The sequence below is a fragment of the Odontesthes bonariensis genome, chromosome 2 (assembly GCF_027942865.1).
Source record: "Odontesthes bonariensis isolate fOdoBon6 chromosome 2, fOdoBon6.hap1, whole genome shotgun sequence".
Taxonomy (NCBI): Eukaryota; Metazoa; Chordata; class Actinopteri; order Atheriniformes; family Atherinopsidae; genus Odontesthes; species Odontesthes bonariensis.
In genome coordinates this window covers 30,809,509-30,837,027 of record NC_134507.1, presented here as the reverse complement: position 1 = coordinate 30,837,027, position 27,519 = coordinate 30,809,509, and the positions used below count along the sequence as shown (strand labels likewise).

General features: G+C 43.4%; 1 protein-coding gene across 2 annotated transcripts in view; it reads right to left on the bottom strand.

Moving 5' to 3' along the window:
• Positions 1–1,651: 1,651 nt before the first annotated feature.
• Positions 1,652–27,519, bottom strand: part of hectd2 (HECT domain containing 2) — a 108,722-nt gene continuing 82,854 nt past the window's right edge. For both annotated transcript variants that reach the window (XM_075481278.1, XM_075481287.1), the window contains exons 19-22: positions 24,863–24,969; positions 18,930–19,045; positions 15,189–15,332; positions 1,652–8,296 (exon numbers count right to left, since the gene is read on the bottom strand). In XM_075481278.1, coding sequence (XP_075337393.1) covers positions 8,176–8,296; positions 15,189–15,332; positions 18,930–19,045; positions 24,863–24,969 — 488 coding nt within the window. In that variant the 3' untranslated portion in view covers positions 1,652–8,175. The remainder of the gene's footprint in view (positions 8,297–15,188; positions 15,333–18,929; positions 19,046–24,862; positions 24,970–27,519) is intronic.

Below are 27,519 nucleotides of genomic sequence, written 5' to 3'. Positions count from 1 at the left end.
TTTTATTACAAGCTGCACTTCGACAGATGGGAAAACAAAGAAGGTGACAAACTGGTGGAAGTGGAGCCTGAACAACAAACTTTACAGACACAAGCAGTCAGGATTGCTCCCTGAAAATAATCTGTGATCATACCGGCCGTCTGTCCTCACCTTTCTGAGGATGCAGGTGCTGCTCTGGAGATAAATAGAAATCATCAACCAATTGATGGCTGATTTTGTTTAAGACACACTTTGTAAAGCACAAAACAACACACAAACCCATTCAGACATGTTAACAGAGACGTTACTACTGTTAAAAACTTGAGGGGATTTTAAAACAAGCCACAATGTTTTACTAACCCGAAGCACTAAGTACTTTTCAATTCCTAAACCTAACCAATCAGCCACTGAAAATGAAAGTAAATTCATAGCTGAACATCCTCCAGCATCCTGCTGACTGACTTATCTTAAAGGGATAGTTCGCCTCTTTTGACATGAAGCTGTACAACATCCCATTTTAGCAACATCATTTATGAACATTTTCTTACCCCCTGCTGCGTCCTGTGGGCCGAGTTCCAGCTGAGTTTTGGTGTTGATGAAGGTAGTCATGCTGCCGCCTGCCGACAGCCGCGCCTGTTACGGTGTTTGCTGCTCGGTCTGCACTTCGGTCTGCACTTCGGTCTTCACAGCAGGCAGTGATATGAAGGGAGAGAGAATAGGGCCAAGCGATTGTGAGGTCTGATTTTTCCTGGAGAACGATTTTGTGATGCAAATGTATTACTCTTTTGAACGCATATTGTTTTGAGAAGCAAAACGCTTTATTTTTTAAACCCCAGCCAACTAGCCGGACTACCTTCATCAACACCAAAACGAGGCTGGAACTCGGCTCACAGGACGCAGCAGGGGGTAAGAAAATGTTCATAAATGATGTTGCTAATATGGGATGTCATACAGCTTCATGTCAAAAGAGGCGAACTATCCCTTTAAGTTGTACTTGTGTCATATAACCACATTGATGATAATAGAGACAAGAAGTGTCATCCATCCATTTTCTATCCAGCTGTCGGGCCGGGCCATCCCAGCGCCAGTATATGTGTAATCAAGTTATTTAGAGTCTGCGTCTGTGTGGCTCAGACACAGTTTGGGGATTTTTTTCTAATTCAGTAACTTCTTAATAAACAGGAAGGTGTGAGCTGCAGCCTCCTCAGTTGTAACAGGACATAAACGGGAGCGGACAGGAAGAAACAAGATGGGGAAATCCTTTTGGAAAACCCCAACACAAAAACCCACCACCCCATCACCATCAGGCGCCCCCTGAATTGTCTGAAGTGATAACACCGGATCAATAAGGCGCAGAACTTTTGATTTCATGAGAGCACTTTGTGTTAAACAGTGAAAAAAAACAGAGCTAACAATTAAAACCGGGCCAGCATAAGGTCACCGACAAACATTTGGCAAGTGTTGTGTGATTATTTTTGAAGATGAATAGGCTGAGTCAGCCAGTCTGGACTCCTATTAGAAAGATAATGCAGGACTGTTTGGTGGTTATTGATTGACAAAGCCGAGCTGGCCTTGGCCAACATTTTTCTGTTTGTTGAACGATAAGATCCACAGGCATGAATGTAGGGCACACCGCCACCACAGAGAGAGACAGACAGAAAAAACACTGTTGAAAGGCCTTGTTGAGCTTTAATTAGTGTCCACAGATAACAGAAAAAAACAGACAGGACTGAACTTTGTTTTAAGGGAGCAAAGGTGAGCATCAAGCTTAAATTCACACAACTTTATTAGTGATGAGAGGCACCATTTTATACCCCACAACTGGCATTTAAAGTTTCACCATTTCCATAAAGAGGAGACGCTCCACCACCAACCCAACGTTTCAGCCTGGTGAGCATAAAAATCCCTCCTTTTCTGCTCATTTCATCAAAGGCCTCGAGAGCGTTTCGTGTTTCATGCACGAAAATATGGAGATTTTCACAGAAATATCTCTGAGATGGTGTCGAACAAGCACAAAACGTGTGACAGTTACAGCCAGAGATGGGACCAAGTCACACATGTGCAAGTCTCAAGTCTTAGCTTTCAAGTCTCAAGTAATTTTTTCTTGGGCAAGTCAAGTCAAGTCAAGTTCTGTAATAGGTCAAGTCAAGTCAAGTCCTGTGATAGGTCAAGTCAAGTCAAAGTCAAGTCAAGTCATGTAATAGGTCAAGTCAAGTCAAAGTCAAGTCAAGTCCTGTAATAAGTCAAGTCAAGTCAAGTCCTGTGATAGGTCAAGTCAAGTCAAAGTCAAGTCAAGTCATGTAATAGGTCAAGTCAAGTCAAGTCAAGTCCTGTAATAAGTCAAGTCAAGTCAAGTCCTGTGATAGGTCAAGTCAAGTCAAAGTCAAGTCACCTTATTATTGCAATTTTACCTGCAGAATCTGATCTTAATAAAGTGAAAAGACAAGATATAAGTAACTGTCAGTAAACATCATTGGCCAATGTGTCCAACCTGTCCACCCAGTATCATATCAAGCTAACGTTAGCTAACTACTGACTAGGCTAACAGGATAATATTAGCTAATTTGACAAGCACTTACTGGTCAGAATGGATCTTCAAATGACGAACAAAGTTCAAAGTTATGCTAGATGCTTAACACTCAAGTCATTCAAGTCATCGTGTCTCAAGTCAAGTCCCGAGTCTTTAACTTCCAAGTCCAAGTCGAGTCTCAAGTCTTTTATTTTTTGTCAAGTCAAGTCACAAGTCATCAAAACAGTGACTCGAGTCGACTCGAGTCCAAGTCACAGTGACTTGAGTCCCCATCTCTGGTTACAGCTGATTTGACATGTTTCCTGGTCCTCTGCGTCAGTCATGAACAACTTGGTCCCAGTTCATCATCTGTGCATCAAGGTGATGTTTTCTGTTAATAAGTCAACAAATAAATACAAGAAATCGGCTTTTTTTTCCTGGTAAGGCATAACCCCTCACCAGCTTTTACTGCAAACACTCGTGGAGTCACACCAGTACATTAGGAAGGATGTGGAAAGAAGAAAAGCACGGGCGGGGGGGTTTAGAGACTGGCTCAGGCACGGCCAGCTTACATTTAAACATGTTAAATGTGCACCAGGTGTGACCGACGCGGATGAACCTGATGGTTTGGACTCTTCGGTTAGTACAAACACAAAGTGGGACAAATAATTACATCTTACAATTCCTTTGAATCCATCCGAACTATTTTCAAATGGATTTTCAACAAGGTCTTTGCTCTTCCACTGTATAACCTGACACAGTTTGGTCTTCTTCACACACAACACAGCCGACTTTACAGAATTAAAGGTTTCCTCTCGCAAAAAGACCAGGAGAAACTCATCCATGCATTCATCTCCAGTAGACTCCATCACTGTAACGCTCTTTTAACTGGACTTCCCAAAAAGAGCATTAAACATCTGCAATAATCCAGAACGCTGCTGCTGGAGTTTTAACCCGGACTAAGAGATCTGAACACATCACAGCAGCTTTAAAATCTTTACTCTGGCTTCCAGTCAGTCACAGAATACATTTTAAAAGCCTGCTGATGGTTTACATCTGTGATCTGTTCAGAGAATATAAAGCCAGCAGAGCTCTTAGGTCCAAGGACTCAGGTCAGCTGGTCCAGTCCAGAGTCCAGACTAAACATGGAGAAGCAGCATTTAGCTGTTATGCTGCAAACAAGTGGAACAAACTGCCAGTGGAGATTAAACTTTCACCAAATGGAGACATTTTTAAATCCAGGTTAAAAACATTTCTGTTCTCATGTGTCTATGCATGAAATCTGCACCATATCTTTGAACTTATCTGGACTGTTGCTTGTTTTTAAATTCATTTAAATTATTTTATTTGTTTCTCTTTACATTCTTTTATGTATTTTTAATGCTTCTTCCACTCCCTGCTGCAATTATTTTATGTAAAGCACTTCGAACTGTTTTGTACATGAAATGTGCTACAGATAAATAAATTTGATTTGAAGCTCTTTCAGAGTTTTTCTTTGGACATTTTCTGCTTTTTCCCTCATCTTCAGTCCAGTTTTTCTTTGTTAAGCCACTTAACTCTGACCTATGAGCCATTCAGGCAGGAAAAAGGTTCCTAACTCAAGGGATGAACCAGAGTTCAAGATTAAAACACTGATGTTCAGTTAGTTAAGATTCAAATACTCCCACAGGACAAAAGTGAGGAAAGTTAATGCTTTTATACTGAAAAAAAGGGTCAATTATGACTAAAAGTCGTTGTTTTGCAACAACATGAAGGAAGTGAGTCAAATCTGTTAGATGGGACAGATAAAGTAAATAAATTTAAAGTCATGGAAACAAAAGATGGAGCAGAAGTCCTGATCCAGATCAAATATTTTACAGTGGTCTCGATCAATAGCTTTTATTTGGACATTTTCTGCCTTTTTCATCCATTTTCAGTTCAGATTAATGTGTTTTTTCTCTGTTAAGCCACTTAACTCTGAGCTGTAAAACATTCAAGCAGGAAAAAGGCTCCTAACTCAAGGGATGAACCAGTGTTGTGTCCACACAGAACAGACAACTTAGCAAAGAAGCCATTTTAAACTGGATCTTCTGTCTTGTACATGAAATGTGCAACAAATAAATCTGATTTGATTTGATCCCGGAGTTCCTGTCTCACCGTTTCAGTGTGAAATGTGTTAATCTGAAGATGCTGCTTTTATTCCCCGGCGTCGGCAGCTCAGTTTCACTCTAACTCCGGTCTGAAATGCATGTGGACGATGGACAGAAGCTGCCTCTGCTTCCTGCTGACCGCTCACCACACGGCATAAAGGCTCCATTATCGAGCAAGGAGCAGCTCCAGACCACATGTACGCTCACTGAGGCTGAGTGAACGGGAGCCCCAGATTAGACCGATGTAAATTTGGACAGCGCTGCCAAAGACTGTTGCTTGGTTACTTGAATTTGCGCTTTAGGGCTTGAGGCATTTTGCCATGGCAACCCCTTATTGGACGGTGTTGAGGAACCCACATGGCTCAGATGGGAAGAGATGGCAGAGATAGGAAGGTACAAAAGTTACATAAAGCTGCGCCAGAAGCAGACAGTTTGGAGGCCAGTTGTTTCTTTTTTTGGGAGCAGTTAAATCAGCTGACTGGTCGGGCTGTTTCTCTGACGCAGCATGAAAAAAGCAGCTTCCATGATGCAATGACTGCGGTGGAAAGACGTGCAGAAAAGAGCTGGTTCTGGTTCCTGCCGCTGCCCTGCTGGGCTGCTCGTAAAAACGCCAGAAAGGCTCCATTGTTGGGCGAAGAGCTGCTCCAGACCATATAGACGGTCACTGAGGCCGACTGAAAGAGTGCCCCAGATTAGACCCGAGTAAATTTAGACGCCGCTGCCAAAGAAGCTGCTGGGCCGTTGCTTGGTTACTTGGTTTGGTTTTCTGCCTCCAAAGCCAGAAAAGTTTCACAATGCTGCAATGGAAGGTTTCTGTAGCAGATCAGAGCTGACAGGTTACGCTTTGTTCTGCCCCAGAGTTTCAAGGTTGGGCGAAAAGGCAACTTTATTTCATACGATAACACCTGCGATGAGACAAAGCCGGGAGGTCAAAGTGCAACGTGAGGGAAATTTGAGTTTGAGAAAAGAAAGAACGCCCGGTCCGAAAGGCATGGCACTCGTGATAAAAATTGATGTGGCATGATGGCTTAATTGGATTACTTTTAGGTCTGATCAGATAAAAGCCAAATTCTTACTGCTCCGACTGAAACAAAACAACTTCCTGGAGAGGAGATTTCTGCTCCTGCTTCTGGTTTCTGAAGGTGAGCCAACAGGAAGGAGGATGAACTTTAAGAAATCTTCCTGCAGAAAAGAGTCTTTTTTTTTTTTTTTTTTACTGAAAACAGCTGCTATTAAAAAGAATAAAAGAAAATCAAATGTTGTGTGAGCTCGTTGCCGATGCCACTGACGCCTAAACCTAAACATCTGTGTTTAGGTTTAGGCGTCAGTGGAGAAAAGGCGTCTCAGTGAAAGGGCAAGAGGAAGAGGAAGATTCATCACGGAAGGATAAGCGTCTGCACGACATAACGCCTAAACCTAACATTTTAAACCTAAACCTAACCTTAATGGAAACTAGGTCTAAGAGTCAGATGTTCTACTTTGGAAATGTGCGAATATTCTTTTCCAATTTTTTTTTTTAACATTTTACGGCTTGCTGGAATTTCAAATAATTCATTGAGAAATATTGTTGCAACATAATTTCTAACCACTTTTGCAGAAATGAAAGAGGGGCTTCAAAGAAGAAGAGGAAATGTGATATTTTGGAGGTCTGAAGACTGGTCCAAAACGTTTCTGAGCAGAATAATCCAGACTCAGGTCCTTCTTACAGCATCTGGGCTGCAGCTTTTTAAAAGCTAACAGGTTAGGTAACCTGCAGCAAACAGGTCCACATCGATCTGAAATGATCACAGATGAACGAGCAGCAAGCTTCTCCATGAGCAGCCGGTCACTTGGTTACATTTAGGAAAAGGTTTGCTCGAAATGTCCTGATGCACAACACCGGAACTGTTGAATAATGTTGCAGAAATACAGTTAAACTCTGCATCGAACCGTGAACTTATGCGTCTCTCTCTGCAGGGATTTATGTCGTCTCAGGACCCCGACAGAAACACCAGCATGTGAAGCTGCCAAAAGGCGGTAATAATTTAAAAGGACTTCACACACAACCGTTAAAACATCTCCAGAAGAACAACCCGGAGACGGCTTCCTCTGCCATCCCGTGTCTTCCTCAACCAACTGCATCAACGCTCCGCTTCAACGTTTCACCAAAACAGAAGATCTCATGCTGAAGGCCTTGTTAACAGATGGCTAACAGAAGGCCTTGCTACCAAATGGCTAACAGAAGGCTAACAGAAGGCCTTGCTACCAAATGGCTAACAGAATGCTAACAGAAGGCTAACAGAAGGATTACAGAAGGCTAACATAATGCTAACAGAAGCCTAACAGAAGGATAACAGAATGCTAACAGAAGGCTAACAGAATGCTAACAGAAGGCCTTGCTAATAGAAGGCTAATAGAATGCTAACAGAAGGCTAACAGAAGGCCTTGCTACCAGAATGCTACCAGAAGGCTAATAGAAGGCTAACAGAAGGCTAACAGAATTCTAACAGAAGGCTAACAGAAAGCTAACAGAAGGCCTTGCTAACAGAAGGCTAACAGAAGGCTAACAGAAGGCTGCAATGTCAGCAAACATTGGACACCTTTGGGGACAGAAAGCATTCTTCTCCCAGCAAAGCGGAATATAACGACAGTGTGCTGCAAACGAAGCAAAAAGAAATAAAACACATTCTCCCAAAGTGACTGAAGTTTGGATCGACAGTTTGTGGGGAGTTTTAAAGCCACACACCCCACAGCATTAGCTTAAAGGACTCCTTTAGGTTTCTTTTCCACTGAAAGGACGTAGAGCTGCTGGCTGAATACGGCCTGAGGCAGCTTATCGTGGCTGAAAAGAAGGCAAAGATCACCTGTTTCGTGCTGATTGGAGTAATTACCTGAGAAAAACAATGGAACTTTTCCCTTGAATGTAAGAACTTGAGGTTTCTTGGATGATTTGTTTTCAATAAATGTGACCAGATATATTTTAAATTCAACATATAAAACTGTGAATACTTGGGAAAGCTAAGAGATAAAGCAGATATTCACTTTAAAGCTGCTCAGAACTGAACAAACTCTGGTTCTGCCTCAGATTCTGGGTTTCTGTCTGTTTTTGGACATTTTTAAGTTAGTTGCTGCAGCATTCTTTATTTTCCTGGCAATGCATTAAGAAATGAGGGGACTTTTAAGCACTATTTACCTTTGAAACAGCAGCAAACACCTTCAGCTGTTTCTGTTTCTATTCTTAACTGCTGTTGGTCATCTGAACTGCTTAAAGCCTTTGCACAGTGCTGTACAAATGGAGATGTATTCATTTAGTGTCCTTCAGTCATAGTCGTGCTAAAGCAGAATCATAAGTCCGTGTGCAAATGAGACAATTTCTGGAGTTCCTCTGCAGCCGTCGTCAGGACAACGCTCCCATCCATCTGCTCCAGATTTAAGAAGTTAAAACTGAGGAGCCCTGCCTCAGATCATTGTTAGACACCGAGAGAAGCTTGTTGAGCAACAGTCAGATTCAGAACCACAGAGATCCACGTGGTGCGTTCTGGTTGAGTCTGGGCTCGTCTTTAGCGTGCGCAGACCAGTTTACTCGAGGCCGAAGCCTTCAGCGTTGGAGATGGCGATGGTGAGTTTGTGTTTGAGCTCCTTCCTGGTTCGATACGGAGGCAGACAGATCTGATTAAAGCAAGTGTGAGAGATCGGCAGCCTGCGGAGACGAGAGAAGACACAAAGAAAGGAAAACTCAGAGTTACACAGAGATAAATCAGGCAGGGCAGAATTTATTCACTTTAAATGCATGAAAACAAGATGAAACTGCAACAGGAAAATAAAGGCAAAGACAAAAAGATGGATGGAAATGGGCATCTGGTTGGGACATGGAGCTAACAGATTATTATTAGTTTAAAATAACGGGGGGAATTAAATGGTGCCTCGTTTGTCTAAATGGAAAATGAATTTTCCGTCTCCGGGAACGTCTCCGTGGCCTTTCCTGGACGACCATAAATCAGGCTTTAAGGGGAAGTTCCAAGTCAAGTTACCATGAAGTGTGTCATCTACCGAGGAGACGCTCTGTTGCTCTGCAGAGGCCACATGGATGACATCAAGCTGTGTCCCAGGACTGAGCAAGATAGGTCCACCTCACTAGGATATACAGCAAGGACATCGGTCGAGATAACTGTGACTGAATTCCAGAAAAGAGAGGCAGGATGGTCAACAACTGAAGGGGTTGAACTAACAGAAAGCACCAGAAAGCAGGCAAATGGTAAGCACCAAGTACCCGAAGAGCGTCAAGACGTTTGTTAAGAAGAAGAGAAAACACTTGGATATCAAGGTTTCACCCCAAGCCCAGCACCCTGAGACTGAGCAGTGAGCTGAAGGAGGGAGCTGGGGGCTGGTGGGGTGTCAGAGCCATCAGGAAGATGGCCCCCAGTGATAAACAGCTGAGAGAGCGTCTCAGTCAGCTGAAACTCAGTGAAAGGGCAAGAGGAAGAGGAAGATTCATCACGGAAGGATAAGCGTCTGCACGACATTCACCACCAAGAGGAGGAAGAAGGGGCTGATATCAAAGTCCTGTCAGTGTCTGAGAGGTATTAATCCTGGCAGCTCGAAAACAGAGCAATAAAGACTGGAGACTGCCACACCAGACAAGACCCAGGCAGGTGAGGCCTACCTGAGGCCGACCTGAGGCCGACCTGAGGCCTCCCTATATACAATCTATATACCGGCTATATACGGTGGCGCGAGTCGATGCGCCAGTAGTTGCAATTTTCTCCATCACAGAGGTGGCGCTGCTACGTGAAGGTTACCGCTACTCTACAACCAGGGAAGTGGAGAAGAAAACAATGAAGAGCAGGAACACTGACATCAATGATACTGCTGCAGTATCTGGGAGATGAAATGCTTCGTGAACGGGAGCCCCACGATTCAGTTAATAGAGGTGAAGGTTTGAAGCCCCCGGCATCAACAGAGTCTCTGCCCTCTTCTTTGTCTTCATGTATCTGTCCCGTAGCTTCTTCCTCACATTCTTACAGAACTCTCCCTCTTTCCCCAAAGTTCGCCAATCTCTGTCCACCAGTTTTGGGAGTTTACGTTGGTCCCTGTGCTGTTTCACTGCAGTGTCGTACAGGTGCCTGTACAAACGCACCTCCTGACAGAGCCTGGTCTCATATTGATCCAATATTTGTCCTTCTCTTCATTGGCTCCCTGTTAAATTCAGAATAGAATTCAAGATTCTTCTCCTTACATATAAAGCTCTTAAAGACCGAGCTCCATCATATCTTAAAGATCTAATTATAAGATATTTTCCTAACAGAGCACTTTGTTCCCAAACTGCAGGTTTACTTGATGTTCCCAGAGTTTCAAAAAGTAGAATGGGAGGCAGAGCCTTCGGTTATCAGGCCCCTCTCTGTGGAACCAGCTGCCAGTTTGGGAGGCAGAGCCGTCAGTTATCAGGCCCCTCTCTGTGGAACCAGCTGCCAGTTTGGGAGGCAGAGCCTTCAGTTATCAGGCCCCTCTCTGTGGAACCAGCAGCCAGTTTGGGAGGCAGAGCCGTCAGTTATCAGGCCCCTCTCTGTGGAACCAGCTGCCAGTTTGGGAGGCAGAGCCTTCAGTTATCAGGCCCCTCTCTGTGGAACCAGCAGCCAGTTTGGGAGGCAGAGCCGTCAGTTATCAGGCCCCTCTCTGTGGAACCAGCAGCCAGTTTGGGAGGCAGAGCCTTCAGTTATCAGGCCCCTCTCTGTGGAACCAGCTGCCAGTTTGGGAGGCAGAGCCTTCAGTTATCAGGCCCCTCTCTTGTGGAACCAGCTGCCAGTTTGGGAGGCAGAGCCTTCAGTTATCAGGCCCCTCTCTGTGGAACCAGCTGCCAGTTTGGGAGGAAGAGCCTTCAGTTTACAGGCCCCTCTCTGTGGAACCAGCTGCCAGTTTGGGAGGCAGAGCCTTCAGTTATCAGGCCCCTTTCTGGGGAACTAGCTGCCAGTTTGGGAGGCAGAGCCTTCAGTTATCAGGCCCCTCTCTGGGGAACCAGCTGCCAGTTTGGGAGGCAGAGCCTTCAGTTTACAGGCCCCTCTCTGTGGAACCAGCTGCCAGTTTGGGAGGCAGAGCCTTCAGTTATCAGGCCCCTCTCTGTGGAACCAGCTGCCAGTTTGGGAGGCAGAGCCTTCAGTTTACAGGCCCCTCTCTGTGGAACCAGCTGCCAGTTTGGGAGGCAGACCCTTCAGTTATCAGGCCCCTCTCTTGTGGAATAAGCTGCCAGTTTGGGAGGCAGAGCCTTCAGTTATTAGGCCCCTCTCTTGTGAAATAAGCTGCAAGTAAATCTCCGGGAAGCAGACACCCTTTCCACTTTTAAGACCAGGCTTAAAACTTTCCTTTCTGATAAAGCTTTTAGTTAGGGATGGCTCAGGTGATCCTGAAACATCCCATAGTTAAGCTGCTATAGGCCCAGCCTGCTGGGGGGCCTCATCTGTCACACATTTTCTCACTTTACTCTCTTTTTCCCCCGTTTAATTTCTCAAATTATATTATGTACATGTGACATTATTGTGGTCATTAACTCGTGTTTCCCTGTTCCAACAGGTATCCTTTGAATGGTGTTACAGTGTTTTTTTCCCCTCTTTTCTGTCCTCTCAAACCCCAGCTGGTCGAGGCGGATGGCCACCCTTCCTGGTTCTGGTTCTGATGGCCACCCTTCCTGAGTCTGGTTCTGCCAGAGCTTTCTTCCTGTTCAAAGGGAGTCGTTTCTCTCCACAGTCGCCTCAGGCACGCTCAGGCCGGGAGATTGGACTGAAGACAAGTTTCGGTGCAATCTGTTGGTTTCCTTAGCTAGGAAATTGTTTTTGAATTGGCTCTATATGAATTAATTGGATTATTTTGAAAATAATTATGATTACAATGAATTGAATCCAATTGGCTTGAATTGGACTTTATTATTTAAGTGCCTTGAGATGACATTTGTTGTATTTGGCGCTTTATAAATAAAACTGAATTGAACTGTAAATCCAGCTTAAGGGACGGCAACATCAAAAAGACAGAGGACGAGAATCTCAAATAAAGGGCGCCAAAGGAAGAGTTTGTGAACATAATATACATTTACATTTAATCAGTATGAGGAAATACGTTTTTTAAACTGTAAAACTTTGGCATGAAAACGTTTCAGCATCTCAATAAATATGATTGACTCTGAAATCTGAATTAATGAAGACAAATGTGTGAAAAAGAGCACGAAGGAACCGGAGCTGAAACTCCAGCTGAAGAGGTGGCGTATGTGGCAGCAACGAGGTGAACGAGTTCAAGGCTGCTTATAGCGGCCAATGGGTTGAATCCATTTCCCTTTACATTCAACACAATGGCCCCTGCCCATCCCCCACCGGCCCCCTATCACAACATACCCCACTGCCCTTCAGCGCCTTGGCTTAAGTCATGTGGGAGCCAATGAGAGTTGAGCTCACACATGAGTGGGGGTTGTGATGGTAAGAGGATTGCTTTGCTCCGTTTAAAGCTTTATTTATCCATCTACAGATGAACAAACATGATGAACAAACAGAGCAAATGTTGGCTGATATACATGATGCTGCTTCAGATGTGTTCATACAATCATTCCTCCAGGACAATTAACCAGAAACAGGGATTTAATCTTAGAGAAAGGCTGCTGAGGGTCCCCAGGAGCCTGATGAGCAGTTTGCTTTTATTTATTTATTGCTTACTTCAGAGACCTTCACTTTAACCCAACAGGGCCTGTAATCAACAACAACTCCTAATCTGAGGACAAACCAGAGGATCTGAAAGTGAAGAGCAGGAAGGAACCAGAGCCGAAACTCTACAACAACATGGGTGGGGGGGGTAGCACTAGGGTCGATGAGTTCGAGGCTGCATATACTGGCCATTGTGCGCCTATAGATTTCCCACAATCACCCCACCCCACCCCTACTCCAACATACTCCACTGCCCCTACATGCCATGAACCCAAAGCCTGGGTTCATGGCATGTATCAGCCAATGAGAGCTGAGCTCCTTCATGTGTGGGTGTCGTGACAATAAGAGGATCGCTTTCACCTTTCCCTGGGAAGCTTTCTTCATCCATAAGAAAAACACACTTTAAGCTAATAAACTCCACCCGGGACTATGGAGGATTGTTCATGAACCATTAACAGCACCGTCTGTTGTGTGTTAAAAACAAAAAGAGGAGCTGCTGAGTGTCTCTGAGAGAACAGGTTGGACCATGTCAACTAATGAGCGCTGAGGTTTCAAGCTTTTATGGACTCTACTTACTTCACAAACCAGCACACAGGCCCTGAATATTCACATTTATTCAGCTCAGTTTGTGAAACAAATGGGGCTAAAGCAGCCTTTACAACGCAGGACACCATCAAACCAATAAAGAAACTCGAGTCGAGCCTGAGGGCAAGACCCAAAATCAATCCGGGAAAAAAAGGAGGCTCAAAATACCCCATGAGGCTCCATATTAACTGAAGCAGCTGCTCAGGAGGCCAGGCGTCTGTTTTCATCCTTCATTTAGAAGTTGGAGAATAAACGCAAAGCAGGGTTTGCTCGCTGTCGTTCGTTCGACATGGTGTGTGTTTGTGTGTCAAGTTGGGTTTTTGTCCCGTCTCCATGTCTCATCATTTCCTGTTTTATTTTGAAGAGTTAGGCTGTGTTCGAAACCGCATACTTCCCCTAATACTCATACTACTAATACTAATTTTTTGAGTTAAGACTGATTTATGGTCCCCTACGGAGACCCTCCCGGAGCCGGAAGGTGAACAATCAATCAACGACTTTCACGATAGACGTTGCGAGATTGGGTCGTTTAACGTACTGATTGGGAGGTGAACTGCCTTGAGTATCCGACATCCCGACGGACAACTTCGAAAGGATGAGAGCCTCTCGGTTACGGTTTGACGGATAGCGACGGAGAAGCATACTGAGGCCTTTAGTATGCGAGTTTGAGTAAGCGAGAAGTTCCTGGATGCATACTAGATTCTCCGAAATGTTGGGTATGCATCATGAGGTTACTACTCATACTCAAACTACCCAAGATGCAACGTAACGTGGCCGATCGTCATTTTCAAGCTAGCCACAACGAGGGTAGGTTCACTTCCTGTTTTCAAAACAAAAGCACCAATTGTATCGTAATGGCTTTCCCTATGATAAAATGCAACGGGTATTTTATTTTGTGAAAATAACCGGAAGTGCGTTGCTCACTGCGGCTAGCTTTAGTAGCGCCGAATTCGTCGGGAACAAAATTGTAAATAGCCGGTATTTTGTCAGGTTTTCAACACGTTGGGGATCTAAACGACTATTTTCTCGCCTGAAAATGTTTCAAATATTGCTAAAGTTTACAGAGTTTAGAGCTTAAGCGAAATCAGCTTCAGGCCGGCTGATTTCGGCTCGAGCAGGAGCGAAATGCATTGTGGGTAAACGCTCTGCATACTGTCTGATCGATTTTCTGTTTGTAATGTTCATAAATTAGTCTCAGGTTTCATAGCCTTTTTGATAGCCTCCTTTTGGAGTGATTTTTTGTTATAGATAACGTTTCACAGAGTTTGTAGCGCCTCCAGTTTTCAGGAGTGCATTTAGTTTGTTTTGTTTCTAGTACTGAGTTGGTTTTCCTCCTCAGGGAGTGATTTTGAGTTTATAGTTCATAGTTATAAGCCCTCTTCTTAGCAGAGTGAGTGTCTGTTGTTTTTTTCCTCTTTTATTTGAGGGTTATTTCCTCCTTTATTCAGAGGTTTTTGTTTATGAGATTATTTTTTCTTTATCAAGTTTTATAGAATATATAGAAAATCATTTTCATAGCTTGTTATTTTATCACTCAGTGTTGGAAATATAAATAAAGTCTGCCTTATTGGACCCTCTGCATCTGAGTCCTCTTTAAAGTCTAGGCCTGACAGTGTGCAGTTCGAGGGCCAGAACTTTGTGGCAGGAGCATGTTAGGAGGCAAAAGAGAATGATTTCTTTCACTGACAGACCCAACGCCGATTCAACATGCTGGATTGGCTGCGGGAAATAATAGAAATATAAATGAATAGAGAAAGATAATTACTGTTAAAGTATTGCAGCAGTTTTTAAAATCAGATCTCTTTTGGTTCGGAAGGGTTTCCCTCAGATTTTGTGCTCTGTATTCCTTTTCATTATTTTACGATTTGAGCTAAAACAGAAAAAGGAATGAATAAAAGCAAAATGGCCTAAAACAGAAGAAAAGGGAATGAATAAAAGAAAAATGACCTAAAACAGAAGCTTTCCTGGGTGTAACAGAGCAGCACTGGGGCAGTTTGTTTATCCCCCCCGACCCAGTTTCAGGGTTTGTTAAAGTTCAACTATGTGTGTCGTCCTCCTGCAGCTCTGTTCCCACCAAACTCTGATTCCACAGCAGTGAAACCCACAGAGAAGTCAGAGGGAGCGCTTTTTGTGTCCAACTCAAACCCTTCAGAGCTCAGAAAGCAGCAGTGAAAGGCTTCTGTCGCATTTCTGCATGTTTAAGATGTCAGAAGTTATCAAGCACAGAGCAGGAAGGCTGTCAGAGGCAAAGACAGGATGTCACCCACAGGTTATTTCTAATGCACATTTAAAGGTTGGGCAGTACTTTGCTCACTGTGCAGAACCTACCAGTCAGTGGGAACATCGATCTTGGATATCTTGAAGTTGAGGTCGGCCATTCCTCCGACTGGAACGCGGTCACTTCCTGTGGCAAAGTGGAGCAGCTTCTTCTGCAGCTCCAGAGGGAAGGCCAGCACCACGTCCCAGAAACACCTGGAACGGCACAGAGACGCTGCCTTAGAACCCCGGTCGCACGCAGATCCTGAGGCCCAGGACAGGAACTCAAGCCTCTAAAATCAGCGCTCAAAAGCCTCGTTTCCACTATGGACTACAGGTCGGTTCAGAACGGTACGGTACGGGTCGGTTCATATCGGTACGGTACGGGTTGGTTCAGAACGGTACGGTACGGGTCGGTTCAGAACGGTACGGTACGGTACGGGTCGGTTCATATCGGTACGGTACAGGTCGGTTCGGTTCAGAATGGTACGGTACGGGTCGGTTCAGATCGGTACGGTACGGTACGGGTCGGTTCAGAACGGTCTGGTACGGGTCGGTTCATATCGGTACGGTACAGGTCGGTTCATATCGGTACGGTACAGGTCGGTTCGGTTCAGAATGGTACGGTACGGGTCGGTTCAGATCGGTACGGTACGGGTCGGTTCAGAACGGTCTGGTACGGGTCGGTTCATATCGGTACGGTACGGGTCGGTTCAGAACGGTCTGGTACGGGTCGTTTCATATCGGTACGGTACGGGTCGGTTCAGATCGGTACGGTACGGGTCGGTTCAGAACGGTCTGGTACGGGTCGGTTCATATCGGTACGGTACGGGTCGGTTCAGAACGGTACAGGTCGGGTCGGTTCAGAATGGTCCGGTACGGGTCGGTTCAGATCGGTAGCTAACTACCGACTGGGCTAACAGGATAATATTAGCTAATTTCACAAGCACTTACTGGTCAGAATGGATCTTCAAATGATGAACAAAGTTGGAAGTTGTCGTCTGGCTGTCTGAGATGTTGATGCCGCATGTCTTGCACTGTGCTGTTCGTCTTTTGCCGTCAAAATAGTAATTACGAAACCCTTCCGCTGACATGTTGATGCATATCTGATATGACTTTATTCTCTCCAATAAACACTTAAGGTATGTAGAGAGGGCATGACTGATTGACAGGGTAGGGATCCAATCATGACGCCATTCTCAGCCTGCGCTCCTACCGGGTAATCGATATTATTTTTTTAATTAATTTATTAATTTTATATTCAAACAGAAAACATGAACTGAATAACACTCAAGTCATTCAAGTCATTGTGTCTCAAGTCAAGTAAAGTCCTGAGTCTTTAACTTCCAAGTCCGAGTCGAGTCTCAGGTCTTTTATTTTTTGTCAAGTCAAGTCATAAGTCATCAAAACAGCGACTCGAGTCGACTCGAGTCCAAGTCACAGTGACTGGAGTCCCCATCTCTGGTGCTCGGTACCCCAAGGAGAAGGGTTACAGACATGGTAACCTGTTCCATGGGACCGGTACGCTTTGGTGGTAGTGGAAACACTGAAAAAAGCTAACCGTTCTGAACCGACCCATACCGGACTGCGTAGTGGAAACGAGGCTCAAGTCGATGTATGGAGGTTAAAGAGAAGTTTCATCCTTCACAATTCAGAGTGCTCTAAATATGTCAACACACGATAAGAAAGATCTGACTTCCTGCAGCTGGGACTGATTAGCTGCAACACAAGCAGAGAAGAGCCTGTTCTTTTGTTCTTTCACCTTCTCCACAGCTCAGAACATGAATGCTTTGCACAGACTTCCCTAAAGGAAGTCCAGGCCCTAAAAAAACGATGGACTTCTGCAGCCTGTGGACACAACACGGAAGCTCCTATCGTCCCGGTTCCAGTGTCAATCAAAAACCATGGATGCATATCAAAGACCGCTTACAAGCAAACTGGATTCCTAAGTGAGAACATCTGACAGATCAGTTTCAGCCTTGCTTCAGTGGAAATGATGCAACGGCAGTCTGTGTGGTGGAATATGCTGAATAATCAATATTTCTGGTTTCAGAGCTTCACTCGACCGGCTCGTCAGGACTTTTGTCCATGAGAAAAAGACCATTTTGTTGGTGGATTAACAGGCGGCATTCCATGCGAGCTGCCTGCCGGGTTTTGCTGTGATCGTTGCTTGTGTTGACCGTACGTACTGAATCTAAAGAATCTTAGCTTTCCAACACTTTAATTCAACAAAGCTGTGTGGAAAACAGCTCACAGCCGGTGAGCCAACAGGCTTTAAGGGCTCAAATACTATAAATCTCCCTCTCACTTTTCTTTGTTTGCACAGATTTTGCACGTGTGGAACAGAAAGAAAGGACCTTTAAACTCTCTTTTCCTCAGTTTAATCAGCATTCTTAATCTTAGAATCTTAGAGCTTTAAAAGATGGGAGAATATCGTGGAGAAAGTATGAATCTGAACAGATCGATGCTGCACTGACACACATAAAGCCGGCAGCCGTTCAGACAGACAGCATTTAAGTTGTGCAACAGGCCAGCAGCTGTTTGTTGTCAGCAGTCAGCGCCCTGCTGAGTAACATTATCTGTGGCTCGTTTTCCCCTCCGATGGCTGAAACCATATAACTCAGGGATCTCAAACCAATCCGTTAAAGGGCCGGTGTGGCTGCAGGTTTTTGTTCCAACCCTGCAGCAGCACAGCCGACTGGTTTCATTCAATCAACTGAACTGGTTAAGACCTTGGCTGTGTTCGAAACCGCATACTACATACTTCCATACTTCCATACTGCATACTCATCGATCAGACAGTATGCAGAGCGTTTACCCACAATGCATTTCGCTCCTGCCCGAGCCGAAATCAGCCGGCCTGAAGCAGATTTCGCTTAAGGTCTAAACTCTGTAAACTTTAGCAACATTTGAAACATTTTCAGGCGAGAAAGTAGTCGTTTAGATCCCCAACGTGTTGAAAACCTGACAAAATACCGGCTATTTACAATTCTTTTCCCACGAATTCGGCGCTACTAAAGCTAGCCGCAGTGAGCAACGCACTTCCGGTTATTTTCACAAAATGAAATACCCGTTGCCTTTTATCACAGGGAAAGCCATTACGATACAATTGTTGCTTTTGTTTTGAAAACAGGAAGTGAACCTACCCTCGTTGTAGCTAGCTTGAAACTGCCGTTTTGACAGGAAATGACGATCGGCGACGTCACTTTACGTTGCATCTTGGGTAGTTTGAGTATGAGTAGTAACCTCATGATGCATACCCAACATTTCGGAGAATCTAGTATGCATCCGGGAACTTCTCACTTACTCAAACTCGCATACTAACTCAAAAAACACATCCCTTCAGTGCAGACGGTTCAGTTGAATTGAACCGTCTGCACGAAACATTCCATCTGAATGAAACAAGTCTGTGCTGCTGCAGGGTTGGAACAAAAACCTGCAGCCTCACCGGCTCACGGATCAGTTTGAGACCCCTGATATAACTGCATGTGGGAGGCAGAGAGGAGTGCTACGACCTGCTATTAAACTAATTCCATGTGAAAATTAGCAGCTTAAATATTTTGTCTCTTACTTAGTGGGCAAACTCTCTTTGTTTAGGTCAACTTCCAGTCTAAAGCAACAACTCCAGTGAAAGCAGCCGAGCATCGCTGACATTTTAATGAGTGAACAGAACAGAACTAATCAATAACTAAGGTGTTAGCTTCTCTGTGGTCCCCCCATTCAACAGAGCAAACACTTCTTAAATATGAGCCCGCTCAGGGAAGGTGGGGTCGGCCCGTTAAAGTCAGAGTGTCTGAGGTGGAGGTGTCTCACCGCACGGTGGCGTCCATCTTGCCGTATCCTTCGTACTGCGCCGCTTTCTGCAGCGCGCTCATGTCCAGCTCTGGACTCCCGCACACCAACATCTCCACCTCCTCCGGCCGCAGCAACTACAAAGACGAGCCAAAGACATATGTGTGGCATACAGGTGGTGAACAGAAACTCAATCTTTTCCATTTTTAAGCATTTATGCATTTCAAAGAAACAGATAATCATTGCAGCTGATTCCTGAATGAATCCTGTTCGTCCTTCGAGTGATTTGGGACACTGAATGCTGAATTCTGCTGAATCTCTTAATGATTAGACATGACATTAAACGGGGCCCAAGGGCAGCCATAAAAAAACACTGGTTGCTATGGAGATTCCCGCCTTTATACGGAAGTATGGGGAGCTTTGAAGCGGTGCTCAATGGTTTTGCGTTGCTAAAAATTCAGTTTATGGTGGAATTTTAAAGGAATATCGCTTGAAGGGACATTTTTGGTGTCTTTGAAGTGGGTTTTGTGTGAGTTACGAATGAGCAGCGAGTGTCTTACCTCCAGGAGACAGCAGGCTAAAGCTAAAAGCTACTCAGAACAAGGCCAACAAAAGAGGTAAAACCCACAACATGGCTCTCAATCAAACAGCTTTGAAATGTTTGAGTTGTTTTAGATGGTGAAATGTGCTCCTCTGAGCAGCCTTTAGCTTCAGCTCACCCCTCAGGAAACCCTCTACTTCTCCAAAGTGAGAGCGCTCTGAATGCTGGTACCACTACTATACTGACTACTCATAAGAACTACACACAACTCCTCTTAAAAATAAAGAAATACCCCCTTAAGCCTGCTGGTTTTACAACCCAGACTTTACTCAAGCCACTGAACAAAAGCGGTGATGAGGAAGCAGTTTATCCAACAGCTGGTTCGGAAATCCTGCCGATCGAATGATGCAAGCGAGGAGAAACAGGAAGTGATGCTACGTCTCAGCTCACCAGCTGACAAGAGAAGATTTGTTAACCAGAAAGTCACCTTCACATGAACTTAGGGAGTTTCTTTTTACCATGCAAACCTGAAAATGACTAAAATGTTTTGGTTGTTCCTGTAGATCAAACGCCCACAAACTAACCGCAAGCCAGCTTCATCACCAGTCTCATCGTATCCTGTGACGACAGGCGAAGAGGACGTGACTGAAGGACCGACTGCAGGCGGAGCGACAGAACAAAGTCTGACTCCAGAGGGGAGTCAGACACACTGACCCTAACCCACTCAATAAGTCTGAGAGAGGTGGAGTAAGCACAGCTAACGTCCATGTTATCTCATGGATGTGTTAATAAAGAGTCTTCAGAAACATCTGCTGGGATTTTTAACACAAAATGTAATTGAATTCTTTCATATTCTTGTAAATATGATGGGATACTTGGTGATTTTCAGTGCTTTGGTCCAACGCAAGATGTTTTTATCATTATAATTTTGCAAAGAAAGAGAATACAAGCAGCCGGCATCTCCTCGACCCTGATCCGGTGCGACCGGAAGGATAAAACTTCCACTTCTTCCACACTTCCAAGTATTGTTGATGGCACATTAGCGGGGTCATGTTCTGTGGGTTTACTTTATTCTGGGTCTCTTTTACTCCTGTTTTATTGTCCAACAGTTATTCCTTTGTGCATTTCAGTTAGTCTGTTAGTGTGGCTCCACCCTCATCTGGTTTCAGTCGGGATGCCAAACAGTTTGGTACCCGATCCGTTTCCTTTCAGTCGTTTCATTCTTTTTATGCTTCCGTTCTCTTTTAATACCGCTGACAGACTTTTGGCCTACTTTCAGAAAAGAGACACACAGGACCAATCAATAGGCACAGATCAATGGTTGATTTTTATTGAGGGATTCTGGGAATGTGTTCTGGATACCAAACAGAGACGCTTGATCGAATGGAAATAAATCCAAAGCCGGCAGTTCCTATTTATAGAAAGAAAAACATTTGATTAGAATCGATTATTCTTTAGAAAACCTCTCATAAAATGCCTCATCTTCACAAATGACTAAATAAGATGACCTGAGACTAGAAGAGGTAAACAATAATAATAAATAATAATAATATTATTAAAGGTCTTATTATTCATGAATAATTATACAATAATATAATTAAATATTATATAATAATATTAATTAATAATCATATAAATTAATTAATAATCTTATTATTATTAAATTTTATTAAATGTGTATTACATATATTATTAAATATATTATTGAATAATTAAATATATTATATTAAATATATTATTGAAGTATTAAATATAATAATAATACAGGTCTTTGCAGCCGTCCTTACATAATGTCGTGAGTCAGTTATAACAACTGGAGTCTGTCTGTTTCCCACTTTATTAAGTTGCTGAGGGTCAGATCACCAAGAGTTTTTAATATATGAAATGAAAATCTGCCCAGAAAGACACAAAGTGAGTTGTTTTTCCAAACGAGTTGGTTTTTATCAGCAGAGCAGAGACTCGTCGTCCTGGTTTCGGTGTTTCCAGTCGGATCGACCCGTCCCTCCTCTGACCCACATTCGGCCTCTCAGCTGATAGTCAAACTGTGCATCTTATCACCGGGCAGACTCAGTGGGTTCATTGTGCTGCTGAGCAGAGCTGAGGTGCGACTCCTAAATATATTCTTCCACAGAGGCACGTAGCCTCGCGTAAACACGACGGGGTCGGATATCAAAGAGCTCTGTGGTCGAACATCAATGATCAGCATCTCCTCACACTGTCAGCGGAACCTTTCACAGATTTCATTTGACTTACAGTACACTAATAAGACGTGATTTTATGTAACAAAAAGAAAGATTTGATGAATACGCGTTCTTCGGGAGCTTTTGGGGCTTCGTGGACCCCAAAGTTTAAGAAAAAACAGCTTTGACTGAGGAGGAAGAGAATTTAATCTTTTTCCAGCTGAAGATCAAGGCTGAATTAAAAAAACAGACGTTTTGTCCTCCTTCTGAGACAAACAGTGGCTCAACATATCAGTTTTCCCCCTGTCTGTAACAGTTGCTGCACAGGAAACGATAACTTGTGCTCCTCTGACAGGACTGATATGGTGGAACAGGAAATGTTCACACAGTTTTATCAGGAAACAACCCAAGAGAGGCTGCTAGAACAAGTGTGTCGCATCAGATTCATCCCATAAGAACTGGAGCTCCTCTGGCAGTTTTTAGCTCAGCACAAAGCGAAACGTTTGGTTCGAGACTTTAAAACACAAACCATTTAGATTCTATTGTAAAAGCAGTGCTGTAATGTGGAGGAGACCTCCGGGACATGTTCTTATGCATCTATAACAGAAGCTGAAAGAGGTCAGGAGGTCAGCATCTATCCACAGAAAAGGGAATTAAATCTTTCACCATTTGTGCACATCCTCTTGATGTTGATGATATTATTTCTGACTCTATATTATGGTATGTTTTTAATATTATCACCCTCTGCTCAATGGCGTAAAGCTTTATGTCACGTCCATGTTTTTAGTTCTTTTGTGTTTTATCATGTGTTACTTTATGTCAAGTCTCAGTTTTTAAGCTCATGTTTAGTTTTAGTTTTCCTTCATGCCTTAGTTTTCCAGTCCAGGGCTGTGTTCGAAACCGCCTACTACATACTTCCATTCTGCATACTAATCGATCAGACAGTATGCAGAGTGTTTACCCACAATGCATTTCGCTCCTGCCCGAGCCGAAATCAGCCGGCCTGAAGCTGATTTCACTTAAGCTCTAAACTCTGTAAACTTTAGCAACATTTGAAACATTTTCAGGCGAGAAAGTAGTCGTTTAGATCCCCAACGTGTTGAAAACCTGACAAAATACCGGCTGTTTACAATTTTGTTCCCACGAATTCGGCGCTACTAAAGCTAGCCGCAGTGAGCAACGCACTTCCGGTTATTTTCACAAAATAAAATACCCGTTGCCTTTTATCATAGGGAAAGCCATTACGATACAATTGGTGCTTTTGTTTTGAAAACAGGAAGTGAACCTACCCTCGTTGTAGCTAGCTTGAAACTGCTGTTTTGACAGGAAATGACGCTCGGCGGCGTCACGTTAAGTTGCATCTTGGGTAGTTTGAGTATGAGTAGTAACCTCATGATGCATACCGAACATTTCGGAGAATCTAGTATGCATCCGGGAACTTAAAAAAAGTTAAAGTTAGTAGGAGTAGTAGGAGAAGTATGCGGTTTGGAACACAGCCCAGGTCTTGAATTTAGTTTTGCCATCGTCTTCCCCACAGTTTCTGTTTGCTCATCCACCTTCATTCACTTCACCTGTAGTTTTCTCCTCAGCTCATTTACTAATCACCCAGTTTAGTATTTAGTTTCCAGGTTTCCCCATTCAGTTGTGAATTCATAACGCTGTTTTCACCTTTTACCTTTCATGCCACATCTATCCAAGCTAAGTGCATTCATGTCATTTCAAGTCATTTGTTTTTTTGTCACAGTGATACTCGTGTTTTGTTTCCACAGTTGTTTCCTTTGTTTTGACTTTTGTTGTTTTTGTAAATAAACCAACCCTTAACTGACAGCTTTATGTCAGGTTTCAGGAATATAGTTCAAGATTAAAGTAATAGTTCCTGGAATAATACATGTAGCTAAATTCAAAAGTTTGGATTAGTGCTGGGCGAGTTAACTCGTTATTTATTGAACGACGATAAATATTTTATCGCGCATTAAGGCAGATTTTATTATTTATTTTATTTTGTAAAAGTCTGTTGCTCACAGGCTTTTATTCTGTAAAAGTCTGTTGCTCACAGGCCATCTGCTGTGGAACCGGAAAAGAAAGTAATCAGCGGATCCACCAAACATGGAGAAGGGTACAGAACTTTTACTCGGCCATTTTCATTTTAAAGTTCTTCCAGACGGCGGAGTCGACAGAACCAAAGTCATCTGTAAACACTGCCAAGTTGAATTGTCTTCTCACCGTAGTAGTTCCAGTCTAAAATATCACTTAAAGGCAAAACACACAACTGATAGCAGCAAGTCATTCAAGGAAACAGACAGTGGAGCGAGGCTTCTACATAAAAACTACATAAAGATGCTGATGTTAAAAGTGTGTTTGCACAACAAATGTTATGGCACTTTCATTCATATGGCAGCACATTTAAAATAAAGCTAAATGCTAAAAGCTATACACTACTTTTGGATTCATTTTTGGATTCTGCGTACAAATGCGATTAATCGTGATTAATCAGGGAAATCATGTGATTAATTAGATTAAACATTTTAATCGTTGCCCAGACCTGGTTTGGATATATGTCCTTAAGACTGCTCAGAACATTAAGTCTCATTTTGTAAATGATCACTGAAAAGTAAAGACTTAGAGCTGTTAATATATTTGATCATGCGATTTTTCAGGATTAGTGGGACCGTGCATGTTTTTACTCACTTTGGCAGGCTGCGTGTTTGCAGGCTAAACTATTTGAGGTGACGGTTGTCGAGGGAACACCCCTCCCCCTAAGCAACTCCTCCTCAGAACTCTTTAACCACATGAGAAGAATTCAAAGCAGCACAATTTCACGTCCTTGAAACAGTCAAACAGCTTTATTGGACTTGGTATCTTTTCCGCTTTAGCTCACCTAAAAGTAATTGGAAAGGCTTTGAAAGATGTTTATTAGATTAATGTCTATTAAATATCAGTGGGCTGAGAACAGAGCCCCAAGGACCTGCACTGCACAGGGAAGTTCATAAGGAAAGTATGGCCTGGATCATAAGCAGAAGCGTGGCCCCCCGAGGGCTGATAGCCAAGAAAAGATTGAGAAAGAACTTGTAAAATTGCTGTTAAAATGCTGCGAGGGCCAAACAATAGTTTGAGCTTCGTTTAAGTTCTTATTTCCACGTTTATTTAGTTTGTTCCATTTTTAACAGGACAAATGACATCATGGAACAACTGCTTCATGGAACAACTGTTCCACTTAAACACTGTAGACTCACCATGAGGGCGTCGGAGGCGCACACACTGTGGAAGCCGTGGTAGAAGGCAGCAAACTGCTTATAAATGGATTTATTCAGCAGGAAGTCCACGTAGAGCTGGACGTACTCTGTGGAAAGAGAAAAAAGCAGAGTGACTCTCCTTGTTCCATTACAAACTTTCACCCATTGGCAGAAGGAAACAGGGATGCTAGCACGTGAAAACCAGCAGTAACAAGTCAAATTCAGTCCAGCTGTAAACAAAAACACCAGGTAGGAAACTTTAAACTGTCGAAGCTGTGCAGGAGCAGCGTTCGATGGTGAAACATGAGGAACAAGCTGTTTTTTATCATTGTCTGACAGCCATTTCACTGTTTACAGCCGAGGTTTGAGATGCTGATGGCTGAATGTGCAAGCTGCACATCATCTTCTGCAAAAAAAGGACCAAAACTGAAGGAGGTTAGATACACCTGAAGCAGGAGGCTATCATCCTGATCCAACCAATGAGAAGCCAGCACTATTCATTTTGTTTTATTCATGTTAACAGCAGAAAACAGCAGCTAACAGCGGCTAACAGCGGCAAACAGCAGCTAACAGCGGCTAACAGCGGCAAACAGCGGCTAACAGCGGCAAACAGCGGCAAACAGCGGCTAACAGCGGCAAACAGCGGCTAACAGCGGCTAACAGCAGCTAACAGCAAGCTGCACATCATCTTATGCAATAAAAGGACCAAAACTGATAGAAGTTAGATACACCTGTAGCAGGAGGCTATCGATCTGATCCAAACAATGAGAACGAGCAACTATTCATTTAGTTTTATTCTTACTCTAGAAAGTTCCATGAGATCTAATATATCTTTTGCACATGATTTCTGATTCATGGTAGAAGCCACAGACTGTCGTTAAGGGCAGGAGGCAGATCACATATCACACCACGCAGAAAAGAGGATGAGATATATCAGCAGCTAATGCAGTTAGCTCGACCTTGTTAGCAAACAGTTCAGTAATCCGTCAGCCGCACCTGATGCCAGACTCAGGAGGATCTAATCTGGAGGGTCATCAGTTTAGACCTGCTAGTTATTAGCCTTTATGCTAACGTGCAGCCAAGAAAATAGGTGATGAAATCAGTAGCTGCATTAGATGCATGAGTTAGCATCCAGCTGTCACACCAGGTGCTCAAATACTGGAGCTGGTCATGGGAGGAGGGGCAGAACCTCCTGCTATGAGTATGGAGCCTCAGCAGACTTTATTTTGGCTTACAGTATTTACTGCCTCATGCAGGCTGGGAAAGAAAAAAAGATCTGATCCGTCCTACCTTAATTATTTTACCTTTACGGAGTTAAAAAAAATATTTGCATGTACTGGCTGTCACTCTGAAACTACGAGCTTAAGGCTGTGTTCAGATCACACTTACTCATTTATTAGTGTTTGCTCTATGAATGACTCAGCAGAGGACAGCGGTGCTGATGCATTAATAATCATAGGAGCTGTATAACCTGTTGTATAAACAGTTACCGGCAGGATGGCTACACTCCAAACCTGACATGATGTTTCCAGTTGAGAACATGTTGGAGTTAACATCTTCCTCCACAACTCTGGTATAAAACAGGTGATAATCTGTGAGCACCCATAACGTTTCAGTTGAGCTTCCCTACAGAAGCTCTTACTGCAGCTGCAGCTATATCTTTATCTTTATCATTATCATTATCTGACAAGAAGAAATTAAACTTGACAAAATAACTGACTCCCTACACAGTGGGCTACATGAGAAATGAGTCGACTCTTTAAAGAGAGCCTGAGCAGTAAACTGTTGCATTTTTCCTTAAACTTGGCAAAAAGAAGTCTGGTTTTGTCCTTGAATTCTTCACATTGCTGGCTGTAAAAGCGTAAAGGTGTTTCCACCAACGCTAATAGGTTGCAGGTGATTTTCCACGGCAACCACAAGGAAAATGATGGCAGAGATTATTAGTTCCCGTCAACAGACACGCTGAAACAATTAACAAAAGTGATCCTGGAGAAACTTGGTGCAGAGCATTAAACAGCATTTATGATGGTGGTAAACTGACCCAGCAGCGCACGTGGACCGCAGCAAACAGCAGCTAACAGCTGCAAACAGCAGCAAACAGCAGCTAACAGCAGCAAACAGCAGCTAACAGCTGCAAACAGCAGCAAACAGCAGCTAACAGCTGCAAACAGCAGCAAACAGCAGCTAACAGCAGCTAACAGCTGCAAACAGCAGCAAACAGCAGCTCACAACTGCTAACAACAGCTCACAGCAGCTCACAACAGCTAACAGCAGCTAACAGCAGCTAACAACAGCTAACAGCAGCTAACAACAGCAAACAGCAGCAAACAACAGCACCTGTTTGTGAGTACATCTCTTATATCATATCTTATTTTATCTTAATCGATTGTGTTGTATTTCATTGCTTTCACTGTTCTTTTATTGTTTTTACTTCTTCTTCTCTTTATTTATTACCTGCTGTAAAGCACTTTGGTACATCGTAAGGATTGTCTGAAAAGGGCTGTATAAATAAAGTACATTTACAATTACATTTACATTTACATCTCTATTAGGATTAAAATATAAGAAATACACAGCTTTGTAGTTAATTTGACCTTAAAACCAAGGGGATCATTGCAGTGTGATCACCCATTACATGTTCTTGCAGTAAAAAGGTG